The 27215-nt window shown below is 41.2% G+C and overlaps 2 protein-coding genes across 2 annotated transcripts; both read left to right on the top strand.

The window, feature by feature from the left end:
• Positions 1–2217: 2217 nt before the first annotated feature.
• nudt4b (nudix (nucleoside diphosphate linked moiety X)-type motif 4b) lies at positions 2218–14357 on the top strand. Its single transcript, XM_079263289.1, has 5 exons — positions 2218–2628; positions 9657–9767; positions 10911–10955; positions 11097–11184; positions 11842–14357. Exons 1-5 carry the CDS (start codon positions 2533–2535, stop codon positions 12060–12062), a joined length of 561 nt encoding a protein of 186 aa, XP_079119415.1. The 5' UTR covers positions 2218–2532; the 3' UTR covers positions 12063–14357.
• Positions 14358–16232: 1875 nt separating this feature from the next.
• On the top strand, positions 16233–26657 carry pkp2 (plakophilin 2; the record flags this gene model as incomplete). Its single annotated transcript, XM_079263126.1, has 13 exons — positions 16233–16425; positions 17561–17616; positions 18260–18876; positions 18970–19108; positions 19266–19473; positions 21272–21449; positions 22354–22471; positions 22690–22851; positions 24512–24688; positions 24878–25031; positions 25156–25348; positions 25706–25793; positions 26589–26657. The coding sequence occupies 13 exons, from the start codon at positions 16233–16235 to the stop codon at positions 26655–26657; spliced, it is 2352 nt and encodes a 783-aa protein (XP_079119252.1).
• Between the last annotated feature and the right edge of the window lie 558 nt (positions 26658–27215).

The raw sequence follows: 27215 nt of genomic DNA, 5'->3' as shown, positions 1-27215 counted from the left end.
CCGCCAAGGAGCTTTTTGACCACCTCAGCGACTTTAGCCCCAGAGATAGGAGAGTCCACCCCTGAGTCCACCAGCTCTGCTCCCTCATGGGAAGCCGTGTTGGTAGGATTGAGGAGGTCTTCGAAGTATTCCCTCCACCGACCCACAACGTCCCGAGTTGAGGTCAGCAGCTCCCCATCTCCACTGTACACAGTATTGACGGAGCACTGCTTCCCCCTCCTGAGCCACCGGATGGTGGACCAGAATCTCCTCGAAGCCGTCCGGAAGTCTTTCTCCATGGCCTCGCCGAACTCCTCCCATGCCCGAGTTTTTGCCTCGGCAACGGCCGAAGCCGCATGCCGCTTAGCCCGTCGGTACAGGTCACAGGCCAAGAAGGCCCGATAGGACTCCTTCTTCAGCTTGACAGCATCCCTCACTGCTGGTGTCCACCAACGAGTCCTGGGATTACCGCCACGACAGGCACCAACGACCTTGCGGCCACAGCTCCGGCTGGCCGCCTCAGCAATAGAGGCACGGAACACAGCCCATTCGGACTCAATGTCCCCCGCCTCACCCGGGACATGTTCGAAGCTCTGCTGAAGGTGGGAGTTGAAGCTCGCTCTGACAGGGGACTCAGCCAGACGTTCCCAGCAGACCCTCACAACACGTTTGGGCCTGCCAGCTCTGACCGGCTTCCTCCCCCACCATCTGAGCCAACTCACCACCAGGTGGTGATCAGTTGACAGCTCCGCCCCCCTCTTCACCCGAGTGTCCAAGGCATGTGGCCGCAGGTCCGACGATACGACTACAAAGTCGATCATTGAACTGCGGCCCAGGGAATCCTGATGCCAGGTGTACATATGGACACTCTTATGCTGGAACATGGTGTTCGTTATAGACAATCCATGACAAGCACAGAAGTCCAATAACAAAACACCATTTGGGTTCAGAGGGGGGGGACCATGCCTCCCAATCACTCCCCTCCAGGTCTCACTGTCATTGCCCACGTGAGCATTGAAGTCCCCCAGCAGAACAATGGAGTCCCCAGAAGGAGCACCCTCCAGCACTCCCTCCAAGGACCCCAGAAAGGGTGGGTACTCTGAACTGCCGTTCGGCGCATAAGCACAGACAACAGTCAGGACCCGTCCCCCCACCCGGAGGCGGAGGGAAACTACCCTTTCATCCACCGGGGTAAACCCCAACGTGCAGGCACCAAGCTGGGGGCTGATGAGAATGCCCACACCTGCTCGGCGCCTCTCACCATGAACAACTCCAGAGTGGAAGAAGGTCCAGCCCCTCTCGAGGGTACTGGTTCCAGAGCCCAAGCCATGCGTCGAGGTGAGTCCAACTATATCTAGTCGGAACCGCTCAACCTCGCGCACAAGCTCAGGCTCCTTCCCCACCAGAGAGGTGACGTTCCACGTCCCTAGAGCCAGCTTCTGCAGCCGGGGATCGGACCGCCAGGGTCCCCGCCCCTTGCTGCCGCCCAGCTCACATTGCACCCGACCCCTACGGCTCCTCCCGCAGATGGTGAGCCCACGGGAGGTGGGGCCCATGTAACCCTTTCGGGCTGAGCCCGACCGGGCCCCATGGGCGAAGGCCCGGCCACCAGACGCTCGCTCTCATACCCCGCCTCCAGGCCTGGCTCCAGAGGGGGGTCCCGGTAACCCGCGTCCGGGCAAGGGAACATTTATGCCCAGGTTTGTCATCGTCATAGGGGTCTATGAGCCGTGCTTGGTCTGGTCCCTCCCCTAGACACCTGTTTGCCATGGGTGACCCTACCAGGGGCATAAAGCCCCCGACAACATAGCTGCTAGGATCTTCGGGACGCACAAACCCCTCCACCACGATAAGGTGACGGCTCAGGGAGAGGAAGTTTATTTTCAATGTTATAAATTTCAGATAAGAAAAGAGAGCAGGCTGAATGATAGTCCTTAGAGTAGAATGAATAAGTAAAATATCACTTAAACAAATGTTCTGAAAACAGCTAAATAGCATGTTTGGAACATTTCATCCTCATCAGGGACTACACATTCTGAACTAGCACAGGTCACCCTGTAAAAAGCTCCTGGTGCACTGCTGGAAAATGTTCATGATCACTGTTTTGAGCATGAGCGTGGCCACGCCCACTCGGACAGGCTCAGCCAATGAGCGCATCGCTGCTTCAGCGCTGTACATGTAAAACTCCAGCCTGCGTGTTCATTGAGTCAGCGGCCATGCGCAATGTATTCAGAGGAGGGCTGTGAGGTGTTGTCTTCATAAGATCTCCCCCTCTGCGGGACTGCACAGACTCAACGCCGACAGGAGATCTGAGGAACATCTGGAGCCCTTCAGGTATCTTCTAGACGCAGTGGTTTAACGAGCATCGGCATCGTCTTGCGAGGTCTCTCCAGCTTCAGCGACCCCCATCCCTCTGCGGATGACAGACCGTCTCGGACCTTGGACGTGGAGACCAGCGACGATGCGGAGGCTCTGCTATTAACTCACTGAGGGGGATATAAAACTGTTTTTGGCGGTTTCATCTAGTAGGAGGCAGAATAAATTAAATCCACAATGAAACTGAAACCGAACCAGACGAGGACATACGATGGAGAGGGTTTTAAGAAAAGAGCTGCGTGTCTGTGCTTCAAGAATGAACGCGAAGAAGAGGTAGGAAACCTTGGTGTGTAACGTTGTGTTTAACATGTAGCGGTGGTGTTGTGACTTTGTGGCCTAGTCATGCCACATATAAGTAGACCCAGTCATTCAAATAACTCTGGGGGTGGTCATGAATAAAACACACAATTTTCCTTAACAATACACTTTGACTTTGATTCATGTTATCGCCTTTTGGTTTTAGCTGTATTTTGTTTGCGTTACTCTCAATGCCACTGTTTTGGTTCGTGTTTGCGCTATTGCCACTGTTGCTTATACGCCTTTGGGCCATCCAGTTTAGGCTAGTTTGAAGAGTACGTAGAGAAAGGAGAAAAAGCGTTGTTGTTAAGTGACTGTGACTTAGGAACAAACTCACACCGATTAGGACTTTCAGAATAATAACGGTCAGCCCAGATTGCTGCTTAAAATCTCTCTTATTGTAGGGTAGCAATTTTATTCTGAAAGGACACTTGCAACACTTCCGGTTAGCTGCTAACTAGTTTGCTGAAAGCTGCAAACGGAGGGGGCGAGGCGCTCTGCCTCGCATGGGTTTAACGACGAGTGTAGTGAGAGTAGGGATAAAAATATCAGACATAAATTTATTTATAAATGCGTCCATTATATGTTGCGACACGTCATATAAAAGTTCTCCAGCGTCAGCATCCATGACCAAGCAGTGACCATTTACCATTTTCTGCTGCATCCCGCCGGCCTTGAGCGCGCAGCTCAATGCCGAGGAGTATTTAAAGGGGCCTTTCGCGTATAAATAATAAACGCAAGAAGACAGACAGGCTGTTGTTGTCTCTTGAAGACTTTCTTTAGTGACATGCAATACGTTTTAACACATTAAAACAGTTTCTGTTGGCTTTCACAGTGTAGGAATACAGAACAAAGCAAAGAGGGGAAAATTTAGGTTTTTGCTTAGGATTATTGGGTAGTTATCCAACCCAAACATTTCTAAGTGCAACTTTCTAAATCTATTATAAAAATTAAAGGTGTCAGCATATATTTCAGTGTTTTAACGTAATATGCTTATTTTAAAAATGAACCATATTTTGATAAACTAGCAAATGCAATAAATAAAACTAATAAATTGTTTGGGCATATTATCTGACCAAAAGTCTTCATGGGAAATATATTGTTCCTTTGTTGCTTGTGGATTTCCAGGAAATGTTATTTTACCTGAAACTCTTTTGTACACTATTTTACACTGATAGGAGTATTTCTTGTGACTCAAACATTGTCTATAACTCAGGTCTATTTTGTCCATATTTTTGCCTTTCTTAATTTAGTCTCCTCTATGGTATAATAAAAAGCGTTACACAGGATAGTAAAATCTGCCCTGTGTGTTTTGATAAGACAGGCACTGTATGGGTCCTCCCATGTTTGGGTGTACAACACACATATCTGGAAATGTACATATTTACAACCAGCATACTGGATCATTCAAACGTGCAAATAATATGCTGTCTTCATCTCTTGAATTTTAAGCATTTGTTCATTACAGAGATTCTTAAATAGTTGATTATTATATGTGTATGCTGTTATTTCAAAGACTTCTACGATCATGGTAAGCATTTCTTGGTATCGTCCTCGCCTTACTTTCATAGTAAACCTACCTGACTAGTATTTATATGAAAGAACATTTGTGGAAATGTGTTCATCACCATCAGGAATTTGGGATTTTTGCTGGCATGTCTGCTCATGCAATCATACAGAGGGCATGGGTTAATATAACCGACCCAATGTGATTTATTTATCGTCATCAAGCAATAATAATTTTTCAAACCACACAAGGCTTTATGATACCAATGTTCCTTATACACACCTACACAGTCACATACAAAATAACTTCTTAGAAACAGCTGCTTGTTAAATAAGATCCTTCTGTGCTGCTCACCTGTTTTTGAGAATAAACGCAAGAAGACAGACAGGCTGTTGTTGTCTCTTGAAGACTTTCTTTAGTGACATGCAATACGTTTTAACACATTAAAACAGTTTCTGTTGGCTTTCACAGTGTAGGAATACAGAACAAAGCAAAGAGGGGAAAATTTAGGTTTTTGCTTAGGATTATTGGGTTGTGAACCTCGGGGCCACCATAGTTATCCAACCCAAACATTTCTAAGTGCAACTTTCTAAATCTATTATAAAAATTAAAGGTGTCAGCATATATTTCAGTGTTTTAACGTAATATGCTTATTTTAAAAATGAACCATATTTTGATAAACTAGCAAATGCAATAAATAAAACTAATAAATTGTTTGGGCATATTATCTGACCAAAAGTCTTCATGGGAAATATATTGTTCCTTTGTTGCTTGTGGATTTCCAGGAAATGTTATTTTACCTGAAACTCTTTTGTACACTATTTTACACTGATAGGAGTATTTCTTGTGACTCAAACATTGTCTATAACTCAGGTCTATTTTGTCCATATTTTTGCCTTTCTTAATTTAGTCTCCTCTATGGTATAATAAAAAGCGTTACACAGGAAAGTAAAATCCGCCCTGTGTGTTTTGATAAGACAGGCACTGTATGGGTCCTCCCATGTTTGGGTGCACAACACACATATCTGGAAATGTACATATTTACAACCAGCATACTGGATCATTCAAACGTGCAAATAATATGCTGTCTTCATCTCTTGAATTTTAAGCATTTGTTCATTACAGAGATTCTTAAATAGTTGATTATTATATGTGTATGCTGTTATTTCAAAGACTTCTGCGATCATGGTAAGCATTTCTTGGTATCGTCCTCGCCTTACTTTCATAGTAAACCTACCTGACTAGTATTTATATGAAAGAACATTTGTGGAAATGTGTTCATCACCATCAGGAATTTGGGATTTTTGCTGGCATGTCTGCTCATGCAATCATACAGAGGGCATGGGTTAATATAACCGACCCAATGTGATTTATTTATCGTCATCAAGCAATAATAATTTTTCAAACCACACAAGGCTTTATGATACCAATGTTCCTTATACACACCTACACAGTCACATACAAAATAACTTCTTAGAAACAGCTGCTTGTTAAATAAGATCCTTCTGTGCTGCTCACCTGTTTTTGTTTTTGAGAAAAGGGGAAAGCAGAGTCCTTGGGGCATGGTAATCTATGACGGCAATTAAACAAACCAGCAAAGGGCGCTGACAGATGTAGAGGGGTAGTAGTGATGGTTGATAGACCACATGCGTGCAGAAACAAATTAATTGAATGGATTGTGTGTGCCAGAGCAGTTCTTTATGTTTTCTACATATTCAAATACAACCAGGGCCATAAATTTATAAGTGACGAATATGTGCAGTGCAGTGTTATCACAATTAAAATGAAGTAAAATTATGCCGCATGTATAATTTTGAAGGTACAACTTTAAAAATGATTTTGTCTTTGTGTAACATGAAATAGCAAACTTTATCACTGCAATTAACTTCAGTTGAAGTTTTTTTGTGACTTCAGACTTAACTTTGTCAGAACAGCTAAATCTATTAACAGAAGCTTAAAAAATGTCAGTGAAAAAAGTCAATGGTCAACCACCAGTTCCTTTTAGGAGCTTGCTTTCAGGACTATCCGTCATCTGACGAGATCAGACTCTTGGTGGTCCCATTGGTTTCCAAAGATTACATACTGTTTGGTTTAGTTCCTTCATCTATTGAGTGCAGTTAGCTGCTGGATATTGTCCTCATCAGTTCATGGAGACCAAAAGAGGGAGAAAAATTTCCTTTGACATGCCTCACGCATGCTCAACAGCACTTCATTTTCAAATATGTTTTTGACTGGAGCTGCGTATAAAGTTTACAGAGCAACAATCCTGGGATGAAATCAAGTCTCTTCCACTGGACTCTTATGTTGTTTTTCCGTTAATCATCATCAATAGTCATTTTTAGGCAAGCTGAGAGTCCCTTCTACCATCTTTGATCCACAATCCACAATCCAGTCTTAACATAGCTGCCATAATGTCAGTTTTTGCATTCACACATTAAAATGATACATTTTTAAATTAAAATATTGTAAGTGAACTCTCACAGTGTGAGGCAAACATCTTATGGTTCAGTATTTGTCAAAGGCTTTGAGACACCTGTTCGTCAGCAACAGTTAGCTACCCAGGGAGCTGAACACTAAAGATGCTGCAGCAGGTTGTAAATAATGTCTCTTGTTGGGAAAAAAACCCAGAGGAGATTATCACTGAGGTTTTTCATCATGATGACAGAAACATAAGCATTCGGTTTGTTATAGCTAATATTTGATGTATAATTCATCAGCTTTATTACAATCTTATCACAGCTGATTCCGCCCTGGCACTCGAGTATCTAACGCTTCCCATCATTCTCTCCTCCCAGCACCCAGCCTGGCCTGGCATTTGGAGCTGTCTTTATATGACAGCTACAGGCATTCCTGCTCAGGGAGGAGGAGGTGTTTATGTCCTCTAAAATATTCTTTCCAGTTGTCCCACTGTGAGACCATGACAGAGGACTGTCATAGCTTGTGTTTAAGTTCGTATGTGCTTTGCAAGTCATGTCATCTTGGACTGAGAAATGAAGCGTACTCTTATGTAACTTTGGCATTATTAGGGTGATTAGTTTGGCATGTGTCCACAGTGTTATTCACGATGTACCAGTGAAATCTCACCGCTAAACACTGTAATATTCCCTCTGAGGTTTTTCCTTCATCTCTACCCTTTTTTCCCCAATACAAGTATAGTTTCTGTGTTCAGAGCAGAGCTGTCAGCTGACTGTTGACCCAGCTCTTATGGTGATGTGAGATATTTTGTTTTGGTTCATGTGCCTGTTTTAAATGGTTGCCTGTGAAGAGCAAGGCAGGGCTGTTTTTATCTGTTTGCTAAACATCTCATGAGTGTAGGCTATAAACTACGATCGATTCACAGCCATACAGTGGTTTACCTCTGTTGTTAGCAAGGATCGGTTACGCAAATCTTCTGCATCATTTGATCCAAAAATATAGGTTAAACTACTATCTATAATGTCTAATTGGTTAAAAGTAATAGATACACATATAACTAGTGGATAAATGGCTAAAGTCTTTGGCTGAGTTGAAAGTTAATGGCTAAAGGCAGTGTCAACACTAAAAATGAAGACAATAGAAAACTGCAGGATGTTTCACCCTAAAATAGCCCAGATCTGTCAGAGCAATCTGAGTAGTTGATTAATTGACTATATAATGCACTTCTCTTTGTAAAAACAATCTAAGTCAATGTAGTTCCTTTAATTGTCACCTGAAAACCCTGAAACACTTGACAGAATTATCCCCTCAGCATGCTTTCTTCTTCTTAGAGATGTAGAGAAATTTTTTAAATCAATCATTTTTGTGTTTATATCTATAGGTTAGGTATTGTAAAATTCATTCAAACCATACTGAATGAAGCATGCTTTGCTGTTTTTCTGAGGACCAACAATACGAGCCACTCTTTACCAACAGCTGAAAGATAAAAATGAAGCAAGTGAAGCGGAAATTTCCTTTTGTCCTCGCAGACCCCGGAAGCCGCACAGCTTTTTTTTTGTATACATCCAACCCTGTCGGCTTAGGACGCATCCACACCAGTGAACCCTCTTTAAGCCTCACTGGCTGCAGTTCAATACAGACACACACTGCCAGACAGTGAGGGTTGCAGGCTGGACATATCTAACCACAGAAGGGAAAGAAAAGAAATAACTTTTTTAAAAATTTATTTTTTTAAATTTTTTTTATGTCATGCCACACAACTACAGAGATTTAACAATTCTTCTTGTCACTGTAATGAAAATAACTCCTGGCAGGTTACAATTGCTCTTAATTGCTCCAGATGAGGCATAAAGCAATACTAAAACAGCCTTTTTCTCAAGTTAAATTCACATTTTTGACTTCTCGTGCTCTTCCAAGGGCTCACCGAAAGGGGTTATAAGGTTACTTTGCACATTTCTTCCAGTTTGCACTCTCCTGAAAAGACATCATGTTCTACGTTACTGCTGCTTGTGCCGTCACTGGAAATTTCCTTTCTTTGAACATGTAAAATTTACAGTACAGTGCAAAAGACTTGCACCTGTCATGTAGAAATAAACACCTGCTGTGGGGGTTTTCTGTAACCTTAAAAACTCTCCTACTTGAGTGTGCGAACAGTTAATCCACATTGTCGTACTTGACATCCGTGGCCCCCTTTGCTCACCATCTTAGCTTGTGTCGTCCAGGGTGAGGCAAGTGCTCTAGCTGGGTCAGCATGGCACGTGAGGAAGGCGGCAGCCGACAACACCGGCAACTGTTATGGTCCTCAGCCCTCATTCAACCCTTTAGAGGAGCCTCATCAGAAGGCAACAATCCCATTAGGGAATGTAAGGGAAGGTATTCGAAAGCTGAGTTTGGATTAAGTGACAGCTTGACTCCTGTGGCAGATTACTGATGATCAGCTGTGCGGTGGAGGTGAATGTCACCATCTGCACACAGGCTGCCTTACTTTTGGCGCTCTCCTTAATATACACATACATGCATCTTTGCATGTTGGTGTGTCTTCCTGAATCTTCCTGTCAGATAATTTGACCTGCAGCTTCAGGTTGCTTTGAGAGTTGACATGTCACAATCTCTGCCCTGTCACACGTCAGATGTGCTAATGATGACTTAATCGCTCCTTGAAAATGTGATACCCACAGCAGGTGTGCTCATGTCGGTTTTGATTTTCTAATATGGATGCGTCCAAAAAACGCATACTCGGGTGCATCCGATCTGAAAATATCGGCATGCATTGCAACTGTAGTGTAATTCAAAACCTTTGCAGGCCACTCAGGGGGAAAACACTGACAGAGGTTTAGTGGCTCGTGCTGGGTTTACTTGCACCGTTTGCCAGGGATATGTTGCATTTCAACCATGTTGTTGCTTTGATTGACATTATTAACTGGAGTGCAAAAAATTAAAGAAATTAGTTTGGGTTTTTTTTTTGGTTTTTTTGTGAGGTGATGGATTTACCTGTTATCCAGAGATTTGCACACAGTGAAATAAAAAGAGAGAAAAAAAATCAATAAGCTGTATGTTCTTTAACTTTTCTTGCCTTTGACAGGTTCTGCTGGTCAGCAGCAGCCGGCATCCGGACCAGTGGATCGTTCCCGGAGGGGGAATGGAGCCAGAGGAGGAGCCTTGTGGCGCTGCTGTGCGAGAGGTGTTTGAAGAGGTGAGAAAATTCTTTCAATCAATATGAAATAAACCAAAGGGATGCACCCAAAAAAGTGCTTAGTCTTTACACTTGGTCATACTTGTCCTGTAAGTAAGTGCTCATTCTGCAAATATCTGTGTTTAAACGGTGGGATTTTTCAAAGAAATGTTTGATTTCCAGTCGTAAATGAACAAAAGAATATATTTTATGGCTGTTTGTTTTTTATTTCAGAGCAGCTTTTATGCATATACATCTAAATAGATTATTTGCTAATGAAGTGAAAAAAAATCCACTGAATTAGCTGCAGATAGCATGACACACCTCCTTGGGACACAAGTGTGACTGTCTCAGTGAGTTGTTTGGCTTAAAGCGGTATTCACTCCTAGGGGGAGAGCTCTGAAGCACTTCGGTGTCCGTAACTGTGTAAGTGAAGGGTCCTGATGGCATTTCAGAGGTCTAGCTGTCTGAGAACCACATGTTCTCGTCTGTGTCGGTGATCTAAACTTGGCTCTTCTCTGGATTCCTGCACATTGACAGACTCAGCAACCCCTCTCATTGGACACACCACTGGACAGTCTGACACTTGTGAAATAGGCTGAGAAGGGGAAAGGACAGATGTCATATGTCTTGGCAGTAATTTAAGTCCAGTAATGTACAGCTAAATTAGTAAAACTGTTATGAAAGAGACATAATTACCTCCTAGTAATACTTTTCATACCTTAACGGCTGTTTATTTCCAGCCATGACAAACGACCAACGGCTGTTTTTATGTAGCATCAAGGATGTCAAGATGACTGTAGAGATATTACAAATGTTTGAGGCTTCATTGCCAAAAATTAAACTTAAAATATATGTCAATCCAGGTTGTAATATTTTGTTCTGTAATTTAGCTATGATTTTTTTTTCTTTCTGCGTGTTTTCATCAAGATTAGAGTTAAATTCAGTTCACTGAAGCAGCCTTGAAGTTCTGTAATACTGACAGCTAATTCACAAGGCCATTTTCTCCTTACATAATCAGGGTTGAACACTGCTTTTCTGTTGTCTTCATGCTCTGTTTATCTTTGGCTGAAATAGTTGAGAGGCTACTCAGATATAAAATCTGTGTTCATTTGTTTTGTAGATTCAGTAGAAATAGACTAAATCTTTCCATTCATTCCCCAGGCCGGTGTGAAGGGCAAGCTTGGACGTCTGCTCGGTGTATTTGAGGTAGGCTTTGCACACCCAGTAAACAGGATTTTGATGCTGAAATGCATGTTTTTATATGTTGCTTTGCTGTGTTGCATTTCTCACCTTTTTTTTAAATGACTTTTTTTTTTTTTTTTTTTTTTTCTTTTTAAATCCTTCCAGCAAAACCAAGATCGGAAGCATCGAACATATGTGTACGTGTTGACTGTCACGGAGACACTGGAGGCCTGGGAAGACTCGGTTAACATCGGTACAGCTTTGTGCTTTCTTCTCATTGATGTTTGTAGCTGCTGTGATATGTGTGTGTGTGTGTGTGTGTGTGTGTGTGTGTGTGTGTGTGTGTGTGTCTGCTTGTTCTGCTGAGCAGGATATATCGTATATTTTCTTGAATTTATGTGAAAGCTGCTTGGAGACTATAGGGGTATGCAGTGACAACAGGTGACTATAAATCTAGAGCACTGATCTTGGCCGCAGTGATACTTAGGAGCACGTAGTATATTGCCACTGACAGGACAGTGGATGTATCCAGTCGTACAACATGATGGAGTCTAATGCGCCTTTCTTGCCTCTCCTATTCTGTTTTTTGTATTTGTGAATTTCATGCTAAATGTTTGGATTTATTTGTGAATGCTTCATTCTGCTCTGAATCAGGTGAAAATAGGTGAAATTTAAGAAGCAGCTGCCTCTTGTTATGAATTTCTACAGAATGTGAAGCTTGTTTTTCTAAATGTATACAAGCAAACTGACTATGATACGTCACAAATTGCATTGTGTCACAAATGAGTCTGTTGTTGCATTTTGTGATGTTTAAACAAAAAATAAATAAATAAATAAATTAAAAAAAAAAAAAGAAAAGTCTTCCTGAGGCATCCTTTGGCTCATGCATGTCCTCTGTCTCCATCTGCAGGCCGGAAGCGGGAATGGTTCACAGTGGAAGAGGCCATCAAAGTGCTGCAGAGCCACAAACCCGTGCATGCAGAGTACCTGCGGAGGCTCCAGCTCAGCTGCTCTCCCACCAACGGAAACTCCATCCTCCAGAGCCCACCACAAAACGACAATTACCCCCATTACAGCGCGACCACCACCACACCCTCAACAGGCAGCGTACTGGCCTCGTCCCACAGATAGGACTGCACCTCAGCCTCCTGTCCTGTTCGCATCGGACAGTTTACTCAAAGTCTGTACAGTTTCTTGCATGAATCTAAAGACTCCTTGGAGTTAAGGCTCCCTTGTATTTATAATTTCAAATAATAGCTGCAAGACTGACCAAAGCCATTTTCAGATCTAAAGACTGAGCAACTTAAGCTCACATCTGAACATGGCTCACTGATGAACACTATTTTCTTTTTCTGGCTGGCAACGTGCAGTTTGAGAAGAGGAAGCTGGTGAGACCGACCTACAGTGAAGGGATGCCTTACAGATATTTTGTATGAATGTTGTATTTGGGGTTTTTTTTTTTTTTTTTTTTTTTCTTTTTCCACTTTTGGTCATTTTTACCTTTCAGCAGTGCTGGTAGCCAAGAAAAGGGTAACCGAGCCCCGAAGCACATCGTTGTGCAGAATGTTTCTTAGATGGTAAAATGTCATCAACTCATGATGGTATCAGTGATTATATGAAAACATTTGACCAAAAATGAGATCTTTCTAACTCTGCTTCACAGGTTTTATGGTGTTTCAATAAAATTACCCAAGGTGAGAGCACTGGGCTTCTTTCAGTAGTTAATACTGGGAAATAAAAAGAAAAGATTTCCCTGTGAAAAAAGTTGTCAATAACTTTCTACCTCAGTAAACTGAAAACTGGATATGATCCTGAGCTGTGACCTCCTCTGACGCAGCGCTGATGCTTCGGATAAAACTTCAGCCTCCTGAGTTGCATGTCAGCTATCTCTGTTCGACCCAACATATATGTGCGCTGCAGCTTTTATCAGTGCTTACTATTCTTAAGTATTCCAGTTGTTCAAATTGCATCTTTGCCTTAGGTATTACGCTGCAGAGCTCGTAAGTTTCTGCTAATTGGCCAGAAAAATGGATTTACCCCGAATGAAAGTGATAGTGATTGTCTGCTTTTCTTTTAAACTACAGCGTCTCGTGATGCTTTATTACAATCTTTTAACCTGTCCATTACCGATGAAATGTCCGTGAACATTATCTGATCAGCAGAATGAAAATCAAGGGCTGATCAGCCAATTATGGAGGGTTTTTTTTTTCGTTCTCTTTCTTAATATGTTCTGGTGTTTGAAAAAACAATTGAAGGCTCGTAATTTAAAACACAGACTGGACGATCCAGTCTTTAATGTGACATTTATGTCTGGTGACTCAAGCCCGAACAAACATCCCCAATATATTTCAATTCCAAAGAAATGCAGCTTGCTCCTCCGTTCCTGATGGAAAAACTGCATGCTTCGACAGCTGAATGACAACTAATTAAAACCATTCAGAGATTTGTAAATCTCTATGGGGTGGGGGGGTTACCTGAATGAACCTGTACATTTTCTCTTGGTATTTTCTATATTTTTTAATGATGTACAAATAGTGCAGGAGAAGACTACTCCTGAGTATGTACAGTGTAGGATGGTTGTATATAGACAATGTGCAACAGGACAGGTTGGTGGAAGGAACTAACTCTTAAAAAAATAAATAAATAAATCGGTTCAGTTGTTTCACATGTCCTGTTAAATGTAGTCTTATTAAAAGGCCTGACAGCACAGAATGGAAATATTAGTTTCTTACCAGAGTCCTTAAGCGAAAGGTTGACTCATTTTAGGGAAATGGCTACAAAAAAGCATAAATAGCATTTTGCTAACAGTTTGAGACTAGAATATTGAGACTTTTTATTCATTTATTTTCTAATTGTGTTTTAAGACAGATTTTTAGAAAGAATCAAAATGATCAGATACTTTTTTGGGACATTTGGAAATAATTTAAAAAAAAAACACACACACTGGCAGGAACAGCAGTTTTTTTAGTTAGTAACTTATCATTTTATTCTAACTTTTGTCTAAACACTTTTCTCTATTTGTAGAACTTTGATCTCACTTTGTTGCTCCGCTGTCGCAACATCTTATCTCCGGCATCAGAAAGTTTTATTACCCAGTTGACCTGTCGTTCAGTTTCAGCCTTGCAGGACTCATGTCTGTTTGTGTAGATCGATGTTTGTCACAAGTTGATGAGCTTGAAATGTGATGTGCCAACTTTCAAAACTTGTGTTCAGGTGCTGACTAAAGCACATTTATCTTGCTGAAATGCTGCTGAATGTTCAGATCCTGGTGGATTTAGGACTGGTTGCATTATCTCTTTTAACATTTTAATGAACATAAATCAGACTTGTCACAGTTTATCATGATAATATGCAAAGTTTAATGTGAACGTTATTTGTACTGGAAAGATTGTGTCTTGGAAAAGATTGCATTAAAGGGGAAACCTATTACTGGAAACCTGTTGACTTGTTTATTTCATGAAGAATCTTGTCAGTCCTGTGGATGTTCCCAAAACCAATAAAAGCCAAATGGTGACGCTGCAATACAATGAGATCTTACAATGAGATCTTGTTATTTATTTCTTAGTTTATGAGTTATTAATCACACTGCCTTAAAGCATTGATGTACTTCAGCTGTTAAATATCACCAAAGTTTTTTCTTCATTTTCTGAGGTAAAATGCCCAAATAAATGCAGTATCATAGCTTAGCAGGCCACTTCACATTCACTACTGATGAAGCGTTTAGTTGTTGTAGGTAAAAACAGTTCATTCTGAAGCAATGTTTTGATCATTTGCATCTCACATCTGTCCATCAAAAATACAAACAGTTACATGGAGTTATTTCAGATTATCTAATGACGAGACCACTGACAACGACAGTGTTACATGTCACCAACAAATCCACATTTTCTCACTCTGCACATGGACAGTGCTGCCATTAACACAAAAAGACTCACTCTTGCATCTTCAGATTGGGGGCTTTCACCAAACATCGCAGGCGGCAGCTGGTGAAGACTGATTGTTGGTGCAGTGAAACCACTAATGTATGTTTTTAGTCAGTCTTTTCAAATGTAATATTTCCATTCAAATGAAAGCAAAAGAAAAAAAATTGTTTCCATTTACAAAGCAGAAGATAAATGTAACTTCACTAATCATAGGCCATATTAATAATTTCTCAATTTCCCAGTTAGAAAGATTGAGAAGATTGGTTTCTGATGTATTGCTTTGGACTGGTTAAATGTGGGCCTTGGTCCTACAGTTTTTCAGTGTGTAGCTGCTCCAACACATCTGACTCAAATGAATGAGTTATCTTGCAGAATTTTACAGGCTGTTGGATCCATTGCATTTGAGTCAGGTGTGTTCGAGCACAGAAACATTTTAAACAGGGGTAACCAACTCCGGTCCTCGTGAGCTACCATCCTTTAGGTTATAGCGTTTTCTCACTGCAACACACCTGATCCAAATCAATGGCTCACTAACAGGCAGTTGCAGAAGATGACAACAATTTATTGGAGAACCTCTTCATTTCAATCAAGTGTGTTGATTCAGGGAACACTAAAACCTGCAGAATGGTAGACCTCAAGGACCAGAGTTGGTGACCCTTGATTTAAAATCTACATGACTATGACCCTTGTGGGATTGAGCTGAATAGCCTAAACAGAGGAACATTACCCGTGGGTTAAGGATCAGTCTTAGATCCAAAAATGTTTGTCATGTACATTTTTGGCATTTGGAAAGTATCAAATATATGAAAATTTGTGTTACACATGTACACAAATATGTCAACATGCCAAATCATTCACTATAAAGGTGTGAGGAAACACATACAAAAGTAATATAAATACATTGAATAAACTGGATGCAGAAAGGCCCAACAGCCTGATAAATAATGCAAGTAGGCGTAAGGAAATAGTTGAATTAATTGTGGTAGGGTAGGAAAAAGTTTACAGTTCTGCCTGTTCAGTCTTAAAATAATTGTCGTAAATTGCAAAATATAAACATCGGCTTATACAACCAAAGGTACATGAGTCAGTCTTTTAGCATATATCCTCACCGTATAATAAAGTCCAACACAAAATGAGAATATTTAATGGTTACAGTAAGTAAATTGGGTTGTAGTATTGAGCAAACCAGTTCATTTACGGTGAACCGATACGTCCACGCGGTGACACCTGACACCTCAGGTGCGCCTTAAGCCCCGCCCTCCGCTCAGCCAGGTCGCTGGTCGCTCACAAAGCAGGACGGACTTTGAGCACAGCAACAAAATTGATCAGATTAAATTAGGACAAAGGTAGATCCGTGACGTGTGTGCGTGGACTCAGGATGGAAGAGGCTTTTTTGAAGACGGCGCTACCTGCCCAGGAATCCCTGGAGCTGGATGACTCCAGCCTGGCTCTGCCGGCCGAGTCGACTCCGAGATCCTGGACGAGAAATGAGCCAGTCGACCGGAGCCTCCGCGTTCACCAGCAAGTTCAGCTCACACTGGCACGCAAAACAAAGAGGAGTTTCCTAAATGGTAATACTCGTTTTTCTACCAAGACTAACACTACGAATGAAAAGAGTGACATAGTTATCTAAAACCAGATGTACGTCAGGTGTGCTCCCCTCTAGAGATAATCATCTGGACTGGTAATTATGAGGTTAGTACGACCAGGCAACTAATGAAGCTGAGTTCACTGAATTAAACCAGGTGAACTTGAAAACTCATCCTAAATATTAAAAAAAAAAAAAAAAAAATTCAAAGATGAGCAGCACAACAATATTTGTGTCATTCACATCCTGTAGGATATCTTGTGACCCTCCTACAAGGTGATTGTGAGTTTGGAGTCACTCTTTCAGACTAGAAGACCCCATAAAGAACCCCTCACTTCAGAGGGTCTGAAGCCAACTCAAAGTCTATGATAAGGCTGTTTGGAGTGAATTTGGCCACTTAGTGTAAATACAGACAGTTCTGAAAGTTCATGCTACACAATAGCCCTCTTGTCCAAGAGGTTCCTGCACTTTTATCTGTCAGCCTACAGGCAGATATAAGTGTCAGCAGAGTTTAGTATCTCATCCCCTGTTCTGTTAAAGCCTTACTCACTGTGTATTAGTAGCCTAAATAAACATAATGAGTAAGGTACATTCAAATCCAGAGACAGTAATGTTTTCTTTTGCATTATTCAAACAATGATTTGTTGTTTTAAAGAAGATTATTTGTATATTTAGACATGGTACATAACTATGTTGGAAAACATGAAAAGTGAAGAAAAAAAACAAAAAAACAAAAAACAAGTTTATTTAAAACCTTCTCTAAACCAGCCGTAAAACAAGTGATACACCTCTAGTTAACTAGTAAAGACTGACTGACCAATGACTTTAGGAAAAGAAGGTTAAGATAAGAGCATTTCATCACTTTTGAACAGGAATATTTTTATTTTACATCTTTTCTCCCTGTTCCCATCAGGCTTTCTCATGGAAACTAACATGGCATTTGGTTAGCAGGTGACAAAGACTTTAGCCACGCTACAAGTGTGCACTGATCCCTTGTAGCTCAGGCAGCCAGGAGGGAGAATCACACCCCCAGCATGAGGAAGTGTAACCTTTCTTTTAGGTAAATACACTGTAATACTGTGTAATCTAATAAGACCTTGTGGACTTGTTTTTTCAAGGTGGAGCTCACTCACAGAGCTTTGATGGTTTCGATGGATTTTTATCAAACACAAAGGTAAATGACATTTTTACACCTACGTGTTCATTCATGCACTAACACACGCATATACAAGACATTCAGAGATATTTATAAGCCTCATATTTTTTTGTTTTTGTTTGTATAAATATGAGCTCCTTTGACTTGTAGTTTCCTTTCATATCATGCTGCGCTTTACGCATTGTACACCATAATTTGAATTTAACCAAATGGTAGTACCTCTAAAGCTGCTTTACTGTCTGTTCACATCTCCAGTCCTATCAGATCAATCACTGTGTTATTACTTTTACCTTCTTGCTATACTGCAGATAATGTGTCAACATTTTAACAGAACAAAAAGAGAGTGAAGCAAGATACAACTAGATATTGTTGAATCATTACTAGACAACGTGATATAAAAAATGGGAAAGGTTGCAGAGATATCTTTTTTTCTTGGAAGACCTTGCCTATTTTAACGAGACAATAAAATAAAGACAACATCCTGCATGTATTACATCATTACGTCGGTTTGTTAAAGACTAAAAGTACTAATAATCTCCCTTTCTCCATAACAATAAAAAATACATTGCCCACAGCATAATAACAGTGATTAATGCGTAATGTTGTAGAAAAGATAAATCAATGTCACTGTGTAGATGTTTTACTGTCAGTTTTCTCCCAGGTTAATGGAGCAGGCTTTACCAGCCAGTCTCTCTCCAGCAGCCACATGCGGAGACCATCGAGAAGGGTGGAAGTGTCTCCCCCGCCAAGTCCAGAGGTGTCCCGCTCTCATTTTAACTACAATACATATCGGCATGGGATGCACTCCGTTCCAGGACCCAGCCAGTCACATGCAGCGGGAACTCTGCTGGACTCCTCACGAAGGTCAGAACTATTTCGACGCTATGCTTTCTCAGATGGACTACACGGCTCACGTATGCACGCGCCTGCCACGTCTGCACCGGGGAGCTTCAACAACAGGACTCTCAGACTGACTGCAAGGCCACAGTCCATGTTTGGAACTGCTGCAATTCAGAAAAACACTGAATCTGATTCTCCATGGAGTTATAGACAAAGCACGGTAAAAAGAGAGAAGTGCACCGTGCAGGGACAGGATAATACAACGTTTCAGCCGGATCAAGGCTTGTCTTGGCTGGCCCAGGTCAGGAGGGATGGCCAGAGGTCGTTGAGACTGAAATCCTACTCGCCCTCTGTTAACAGCGCAGAGGTGGACATGGGGAGGCATGCAGAGACAGGACCCCCCACTAAGCAGATCCAGTCAGAGGATGTCACCGTACTGTAAGATCTGTTTTTACTCATCAGTGCGTCTGTTGCTGCACTGTCCTGATTCAGGCCATGAACTTGATGAATAATTTGTGTCATCTCACGCAGGCATTCAGGCAACAGACCTCCTGAGATGACGCTGGAGAGGGTGGTGAACTTTTTGACACAGGATGATGAAGAAACGCTGATCTGTGCAGCCAACTTCATACAACGTCAATGCTTTCAGAGAGCTGACGCTAGAAAGAAGGTGTTCTTCCTCATACGCTCAGATTACTTTAAAATAGCATGAAATGTAATTGGCAGCTACAGCTGCAAAGCAGAACTTCTACTGAAGGGATAAAAGCAGTTACTAACCTGAATTTAATGTTAACATTCATTGGTTTATTAATTTGCTTCACTTTCAGGTGTTCCACCTGCATGGCATTGAAAAGCTCCTGCAGCTCCTGGACAACGACAGTGAGGAGGTGCAGCGCGTCACAGCCGGGGCCCTCCGTAATGTCGTTTACCAGAGCAGCAAAAATAAAATGGAAGTGAAGGACAATGACGGTTTGACTCTTATTTTGAATGCGCTGGCAAACAGCCGGGATATGGAGACCAGACGTCAGCTCACAGGTCAGCTTTTTACACAAATGTTTGAAGTCACATCTACTGCTGGTTTATTTTTACTCATGAAATTGCACTTTGCCTTCAAGGATTACCCTGAAACGCATAAGATTAATTTTTACTTCTGCTTATTTATGGTTTTCTGCTTCAAACACAGTTGGATCTATATTTAAAGATGCAGTATTTTCTCAGCTTGTGACAGGAAAGGTTAGAAATAAGGCACCTGTTTGAAATTTCTCTCTCAAGTGTTTGAAGTTTCTCCAGTCAGTGATGCTATAAAATATCTATGTTTATGTATTTATAAATGTAGAATTGTGTTATTTATTTCCCATTTTATGGGATTTATTTACCCTTAAATGAGTTCTTTCTGTCACAAGCTGTGATGGCTCCTCTTTGTTGGGATGTAATCTTGCTGCATGTCACTACAGTAGCCCAACAGGAACAAACCAAACCCCAGCTCTAGACCAGGCCTCCTTAGGCTGTGTCCGAATGACCACACTAATCTCCACATAGTGTGCTATATAGTGGTCACACCATTTTCTAAGGGTGTCCGAATGTCCAGAGAGAAAAAATGAGCATCACTGATCGATCAACCTTCAATTTAGATCACAATGTAATGGTGGAAGAGACACGAGCATCATGGCAGGTTAAAAAAAAAAATCTATATATATATTTGTAGATCATTCATTTTATAACCTTATTGGCTGAATGAAAATGCAACAAATGAAGAATAAATACAATATAAGAAAATACATTTTTTTCACACAAGTTTGGACTGATTTGGAACGACATGTGGTGGTTGCCGTGGTGACAGCCAGTCGTCACGTGATATGGAATGAGGAGGAAAAAAAAAACAGCTTTTTGTCCAAATTGGCTACAGAATGACCGCACTAGATAGTCTGCTATATAGTGTAACACTATATAGTAAATGAGGGGTTACTGTAGTTACTTTTTTTTTTCATTTTTAAACGTCTGCTTCAATCAGCAGTTTAAATCTCATCGTCGTTACAAACTAAACTCCCCTCAGTTATTGTTAGAACTGTGTCTTATTCACAACCCGTAGCAAAGGTCAGAGGATGAACATTTCTTCATGAACACAGCTTCCTCAAACTTTTAGCTCATTCTTCGGCACCCATTTAACTCATCTGTGCAGTTAAGCCAAACGATGGCCAGGTGTGTTGCTTTGCTAATATGAGATCAAATCTGTTTTCCATCATCATCATCTCAAGTTTACTCTTTAGCCAAACATTTAAACAAGATTGATGCATTTTGGAAACAATATCTGTAGACTGAAACAGTACTTTCTTGCCAATCGGAACATCTCCCCAGCTTTTAAGTATGGATCAACTGTGATCTGGGCTTATGTTGCTGTCAGCAAAAAGTATTGTTTTCAACTATGTTACAGCATATTCTGAAAGGAGATTACAAACAGTGTGTGAAAAAGATAGAATATAACTCCAAATCCCACAAGGTGCACAAGTTGATAGTGATCTCACAGTCCTCCGAAATATCCAATCATCTAAAATCCGACGTTAAACTTCAAAAGAGCAGAGTATGCCAGCCAGCCCAGGAATCTCTCACACCTAAGAGCCTTTCACTGGAAGTACGCATGAAAATCCCTCAACCTGAAAATGAAAGACTTTTAGCTGACTTTAAACAGCATTGACAGGCTATAAATACAGGAACATTTTAGACAGATGTGATCGCAGCTCTGTGTTCCTGCTGCTGTATGAGACCAGAGTTGGTCCAATTCTCTGAAGAACTCAAATAATAAAACAGTATAATTCATTTCCTCTTTTACCCCCAGGTCTTTTGTGGAACCTCTCTTCTCATGACCTTTTGAAGGAGCGTTTCCCCAGAGAGGTCATGCGTGTGCTCACTAAGTCCGTGTTGGTGCCCAGCTCTGGCATGCCGGAGGGAGAAAACCCAAAAGACGAGCTGCTTGCTGATTCTGATGCTTTCTATAATGCTACGGGCTGCCTGCGGTATGTGCCTTGGTTTCTGTTTGTTTCTTTTTAAAGCATGGTGGAAGTATGACTTATTTGAGATGATCTGTTTGTTTCAAGATAAATAAAGAATTAGAGAAATTCCACTAATGTCATTTTAGACTGGAAGAAAGGTGTTTTATTGTTTATCCATTTCTATCGTCCTTAAAAGTAATAGTTTAGGGTAAGCATTGATCATTTTGGGGGGAGTTAAATCAGTTAAGCATAAGGTTGTGAACCACTCAAAATAGTAATCTGCTGCAATTTCTCCACTGGATTCTGCTGAAAAAAGGGGAAAACAAACAGGTAACAGATTTTAACTATGGAGAAAAACATTAACTACAACATTGAGATTTTTTGTCAACTTCCTTTATGTATCACCTCGTAAGATTATGAATCTTGTACATGACAGAGTTTTTTTTTTTTTTGGAACCACATCGTGTCTGTGTTTACAAACCAGGAGATATCAGAGGCACTGCTCCCTTGGCAACTAAAGCTGGATGAAAAGAGTAAAAGACTGAATTATTCAACAAGCTCTCTCGTCTCTTCGCTCCGCTGAGCTGAAATCGTTCTGTCCTTGCTGGCCCCGTGTTATCAAGTTCTCCTTATCATGTTCTGAAACCTTTTGAGCTCCCGGCGGATGAAAAATTCCTCTTCCACTTCTGTTTCATCTCTGCACAATGTAGCGTTTGTGCAGATTTAGAATGCAGACGGTATTTATTTCCCTGCAGAAGTTTTCAGAAGTCTGTGAGATGATCTTCCATGACTTGTGCAGGCTTTAGGAAACAAATTACAAACAAAATATTGTTTACACGGACTTACAGATAATGTGAGCGGTGCAAACTTTATACTGAGAGAGATTAACGTTGACCTGAATGTCACATTACGATGGCTGTGTTTGCAGCAATCTGAGCTCTGCTGGCCCAGACGTCAGGAAAGCGATGAGAGAGTGTGAGAATCTCATCGACTCGCTCGTCTACTACATTCAAGGAACTGTAGCCAACCATAAGACTGATGACAAGGTAAAACAGAATGTGAGGCATTCCAGAGGAAACATTTGTTGATCCTCATTACAACTCAAAAGCAGGAATTTCTGCTTCGACTCGCCTGTTGAAAGACACATCCCAATTAAAACTGATTGTTCATGGACACTTGACACGATTCAAGTTTCAGTTTTTATATTTCTGCATGTTGTCAACCAGTGTTTTGAAGTAGATACTAGTCTGCATGTCTTTTGAAGTCCACAGAGAACAGCATCTGCATTCTGCACAACCTCACTTATCAGGCTGAGTCAGAGTTACCGCAGCGTTACACCCAACATCTCAGGGAATCTCGACAAAACTTGGCATCCAAGACGACGTCTGTCGGCTGTTTTCCTTATCGCAGTGCCAGGATCACAAAGGTAATCCCTTTGCACAGTAATCTACTGTGACAACACAAAAGACGGCACTTTGGTCAAATAATTGTGAGGGGTTCTTTAATCTTCTATGTAAGACTTTCTCTTCTTGTATCAGAGGAGAGAAATAATGAAGTGTGCTGTTACAAAGCTGCTCAATGAGTTGTGTTTGTGTTGCTGTTTTGTTTCTGCTTTGCAGAACAGTGCAAGTTGACACGATCCATTGAGGTCTAAATGAAATGTATGTAGCATGCTGTGGTCAAAATGCCACAGAGAAAAAGTTCAGCAGCTCCTTCTTAATCACAAATCCATAGTTCTACTCAGAGTGGGAAGTTTTAGGGTGGTGGAGTGACTCCACTACACCGCTCTCCTCAGCAGGATCTGCTTCTTTAACACATGATCAACATATAAGAGAACATGTCGGATTTAGTCTGTAGGCTAACACCAGCACTCTGAATGACTTCATCTGTAGTTTGACAAAGTATATTTGGAAATGTTCCCTCTTTTATGCATGTTGTCTTCATGAATCACATGTGGATCCCACGTTTTCGATAATGTGATGTAACGGTCAGCTAGCCTGTCAAGGATCGCGTTGTATTTTTTCTGACACATATTAGTCTCGACTTTCACCGTTGACCCCTTTTTAGGTTTTAGAAGTTAAAGCGGCTTTTCTTAATTTCTGCAGATTTTCTCACTTCTGCATCCCCCAACGAAGGCTAATTTGGGATCTGTTCAGCATCCTGTCTCTTCTCTGAGCTTTCTCCTGCCTGTAAAAGCCAGTCTAATCTTGACTGTTGTCATAGCTTTTGCTCTGTCTCTTTCTCTCTTTCTTTTCCTCACTTCCTTTGATAATGTCCTATTGGATTTTTTTTTTTTTTTTTGCTGAATGAGGCACAGTGTGCATCCAAAATGGCCAATATGCTGATATGCAGTTGCTGACGAGTGACACGGTGCTGTAAAGCAAGATGCAGCTGTCACCAGATGCTCTGGGCTGGAACACAAAGTTGTGAAGTGTGGTTTGTAGGACTTGGGACACAGCAGGGCAATGGCAACCTCAGGAATGTGTAAAGTGAATGACAGTGTATCATCAAGACAAGTCAGAAGCACAGAGTTTAAAAGTCAGAAGCTTATGTGGTCGTGCTTTAATGGATTATGAAGAGAACTATATAGTTTGCAGTACTTGAAGCGTGAGACTGAAATAAATGCTAACAAAGACAAAAAAGTGTTTTTAAAAGATGTATGAACAGTCCATTTCTTTTGTAAAATGTTCGGCTGCTGTGACAGCCACAGATCTAAGACTGAAGACGTCCCGTTTAGCTTTGTTTAAACTGTTTTTAACGCTTATTATTAAAAATTAAGGGGGAATGCAAAAGAAAAAGGGTTTTTTGTCTTATTGAAGACATTGAAGGCTGCAGTCATAAGAGCATTATTGATGGTGTGTGATGAAGCCAAACTCACAATGTTCAAATGCACTGAATTGTTTATTGAGGTTTCTTGCACAAAACTGCTGCCAGAAAATTTATTTAACATGATGATTTACTAAAACACAAGCTATACTTGTCCTCTCTGCATAATAAAACCATAAATATCCATAAAGAAAGGCAATCTGTGTTCCTCCTTTGAGACAAAGAACCCACTGACCCGCTGAGCTTTGGTTTCTATGCAGAATCTGGAGCATGAGCCCCACCTGCTGGAAGAGAAGGCCGACCCACATGGCACAGAGTGGCTGTGGAGCCCCATCACCATCAGGATGTTCCTGTCACTGGTGGCCTGCAGCACGCGTCACTTCACACAGGAGGCTGCCATCGGGGCGCTGCAGAACATCACAGCAGGAAAAGGAGCGGTGAGGAAGGGGGAGAACTCAGTTCTATGCACCGCTTAATAGATTCAAGATGCAAAAGGAATGGAGGCCACTAAGCGTAACACATCACAGGACTGTTTAGCATCAGCAAACATAACTGCTGCACAATGTTAGACCTGCAAACCAAATGAAAATGTGCACCTTTACAACTGTTTTTCTGTGTCCTGACAGATAAGTGAAGCCATCGCCTTCACTATTGTTTGGCGGGAAAATGGACTCCATCACATTAGGAAGGTTTTAGAAGAAGGGGACAGTCAGTTGAGGAGGATGGCCATATCTCTGATAAGAAACCTGTCTCGCTACCAGGAGCTGCATTCCACCATTGGTAACTTTAGTCAAATAAGTTTCTTTGACATTCAGTTTCAACCCGTTTCCTCCATTTTTCCACAAAGCCTTCGTTCATCCCTGAAACTGCACACGTACGAGTTTTCTTTTTTCTCCTCCTGCAGCGGACCATGTGTTGTCAGATGTGGTGAAGATGCTACCAAATGACGACACCGGCGCCGACATTCCCAGTGAGGTGACCATTTCTGTGTGTCATATCCTCATTAACCTGAGCCAGAGCGACATGAAAATCGCCAAAGCCATCATCGGCCTCGGAGCTCTTCCAAAGATCATGGACATCAGCAAATCTGTCAATGGGTTAGTAATTTCCTCTTCGATTAGTTTGACTTTTCATCTCCATCCATCCATCCATCCCAGTATAATTGGGTGAGAGGCAGGGTACACCCTGGACAAGTCTCCAGTCCATCACAAGACCACACAGAGACAACCAACCGTTCACTTTCACACTCTCTCCTCGGGACAATTTAGAGTACCCATTTAACCTAACATGCATGTCTTTGGACAGTGGGAGGAAGTCGGAGTACCGGCTATTCAATATCTAAATATATTTCACCTTCAGTTTGAAGATTAAAAAGTTTTGAAGCAAAATATATCATGCAAAAATGATGATGAAAAAGGGTTTTGTATGACCCATATTACATTTCTGTCTCCTAGCAATGGGATGAGCCGAGCAGGTCCAGCAGCAAGTATTCTGCTGCAAACCATGTGGCGACACAGTGACCTGCATGGAGCCCTCAAAAAGGTGAGTTCCTTAACACATAACACCACACCAAATACCAGGATAAGGGTTGGTGATGGTGTATGTTTCCTGTCAAAAAACGTGTCATTGTGTTTTGTCTGCAAACTAATAACACCAAAGACATCTCTCTGTATGCTTGTTAAATTTATGCACCGTTTGTGAGGATTTAAAGCTTTAAAAACTTTATATAATTGCTCTCAATTAAGCAATTAGTTGCTAATCCTGTTTGATTTTCACACATTACTACATATATCTAATGACTCCACTTTCTGCTAGTGCATGAAAAAAAATTTTTTTTTGATCTAAATGTATTAAAAGTAAATGTTCTTTATACCGGCATTGCTTTTGAGTGGCTGTAGGTTACCTTACAGGTGAAATGTGGTTTTGGAGCATTTTTATGGTGATGACAGGTGAAACCATTGTAAATTTCCATGTGAAAAAATGTGACCATCCAAAATGACATAGGTCTGTATGCAATCCCATAGGTTTTACATGTGAATATGTGAGTTTCACATGGACATTTGCATGGTTTCACATTCTACCATAAAAATGTTCCATAAACCACATTTCACATGCGCAAAACATGTGAAACACATGAGGGATTTTGGCATGTTTTTTGTCTTTAGTTTAAACTACACTGTTTGGTGTTGAATGTGGGTAATGTACTAAAAATAATGAAGCTCCTTCTCGCTACTCTGTTGTGCATCGTCATCTTAAATTAGGTATAAATTGGCTTTTAGTGTGTTAGTACGGTAAATGCTGAGTCTGTTGCGAACACTTTTCTCTCTCTCTCAACAGTGTGGTTTCAAGAAATCAGATTTCATCAATGCAAGGACAACAAAGGCTGTAAACTCGATGCAGAACTGAGCAGAGGATCCATGGATCCCGAAGCTGAGGCCCCTTTTGTTTTTTATTTACTAGTTGAAATATTTTCTCACCATGTCTGTTAAATATATGTAGACCTTTGAATGGATCTTTCTCATCAAAGTACCGACAAATCATTGTGAAGTGCACTTGTTTTCAAAAACACATTTTAGTTTGTGTTGTACGTGTTAGTTTAGAGTTAAACATTTTACTTGGATTTCATGAAATGAGATGGATATTAGATGATGGCATAAATGAACAGAAGGTGGATCAACAAACATTGAATACTTTTGTCTGCTGCCACGTTGCCTCATGCTTAAAGACACTGACAGATGACTGTTCAAGGTTTAGAAAACGAAGTCCATGTCGTGGGGATAATGAATCAACATTGAATTGTTTCTAGTGGACATGTATTTTTTTCATGTACTGGCATCTCAATAGATGATGGCAAAGAACTACAAAACATTAGACTGTCCACAATATGCAGGACGGTTGAAGGAACCATCAACACTTTGTGAAACCAAACAATGTGGCACATTTATACTAAACGTATGTTAAAGT

Source organism: Telmatherina bonti (genome assembly GCF_933228915.1).
Source record: "Telmatherina bonti genome assembly, chromosome: 23".
Taxonomy (NCBI): Eukaryota; Metazoa; Chordata; class Actinopteri; order Atheriniformes; family Telmatherinidae; genus Telmatherina; species Telmatherina bonti.
The sequence above is the reverse complement of the archived record's forward strand: the minus strand, read 5'-3'. Positions and strand labels throughout refer to the sequence as shown.

Excerpts from the sequence above, each read along its gene's own strand:
- nudt4b (XM_079263289.1), top strand. The coding sequence starts at position 2,533 with ATGAAACTGAAACCGAACCAGACGAGGACATACGATGGAGAGGGTTTT. Across the intron at positions 9,768-10,910 it reads TGCGAGAGGTGTTTGAAGAG|GCCGGTGTGAAGGGCAAGCT; the intron begins GTGAGAAAATTC and ends TTCATTCCCCAG. Across the intron at positions 10,956-11,096 it reads GTCTGCTCGGTGTATTTGAG|CAAAACCAAGATCGGAAGCA; the intron begins GTAGGCTTTGCA and ends AAATCCTTCCAG.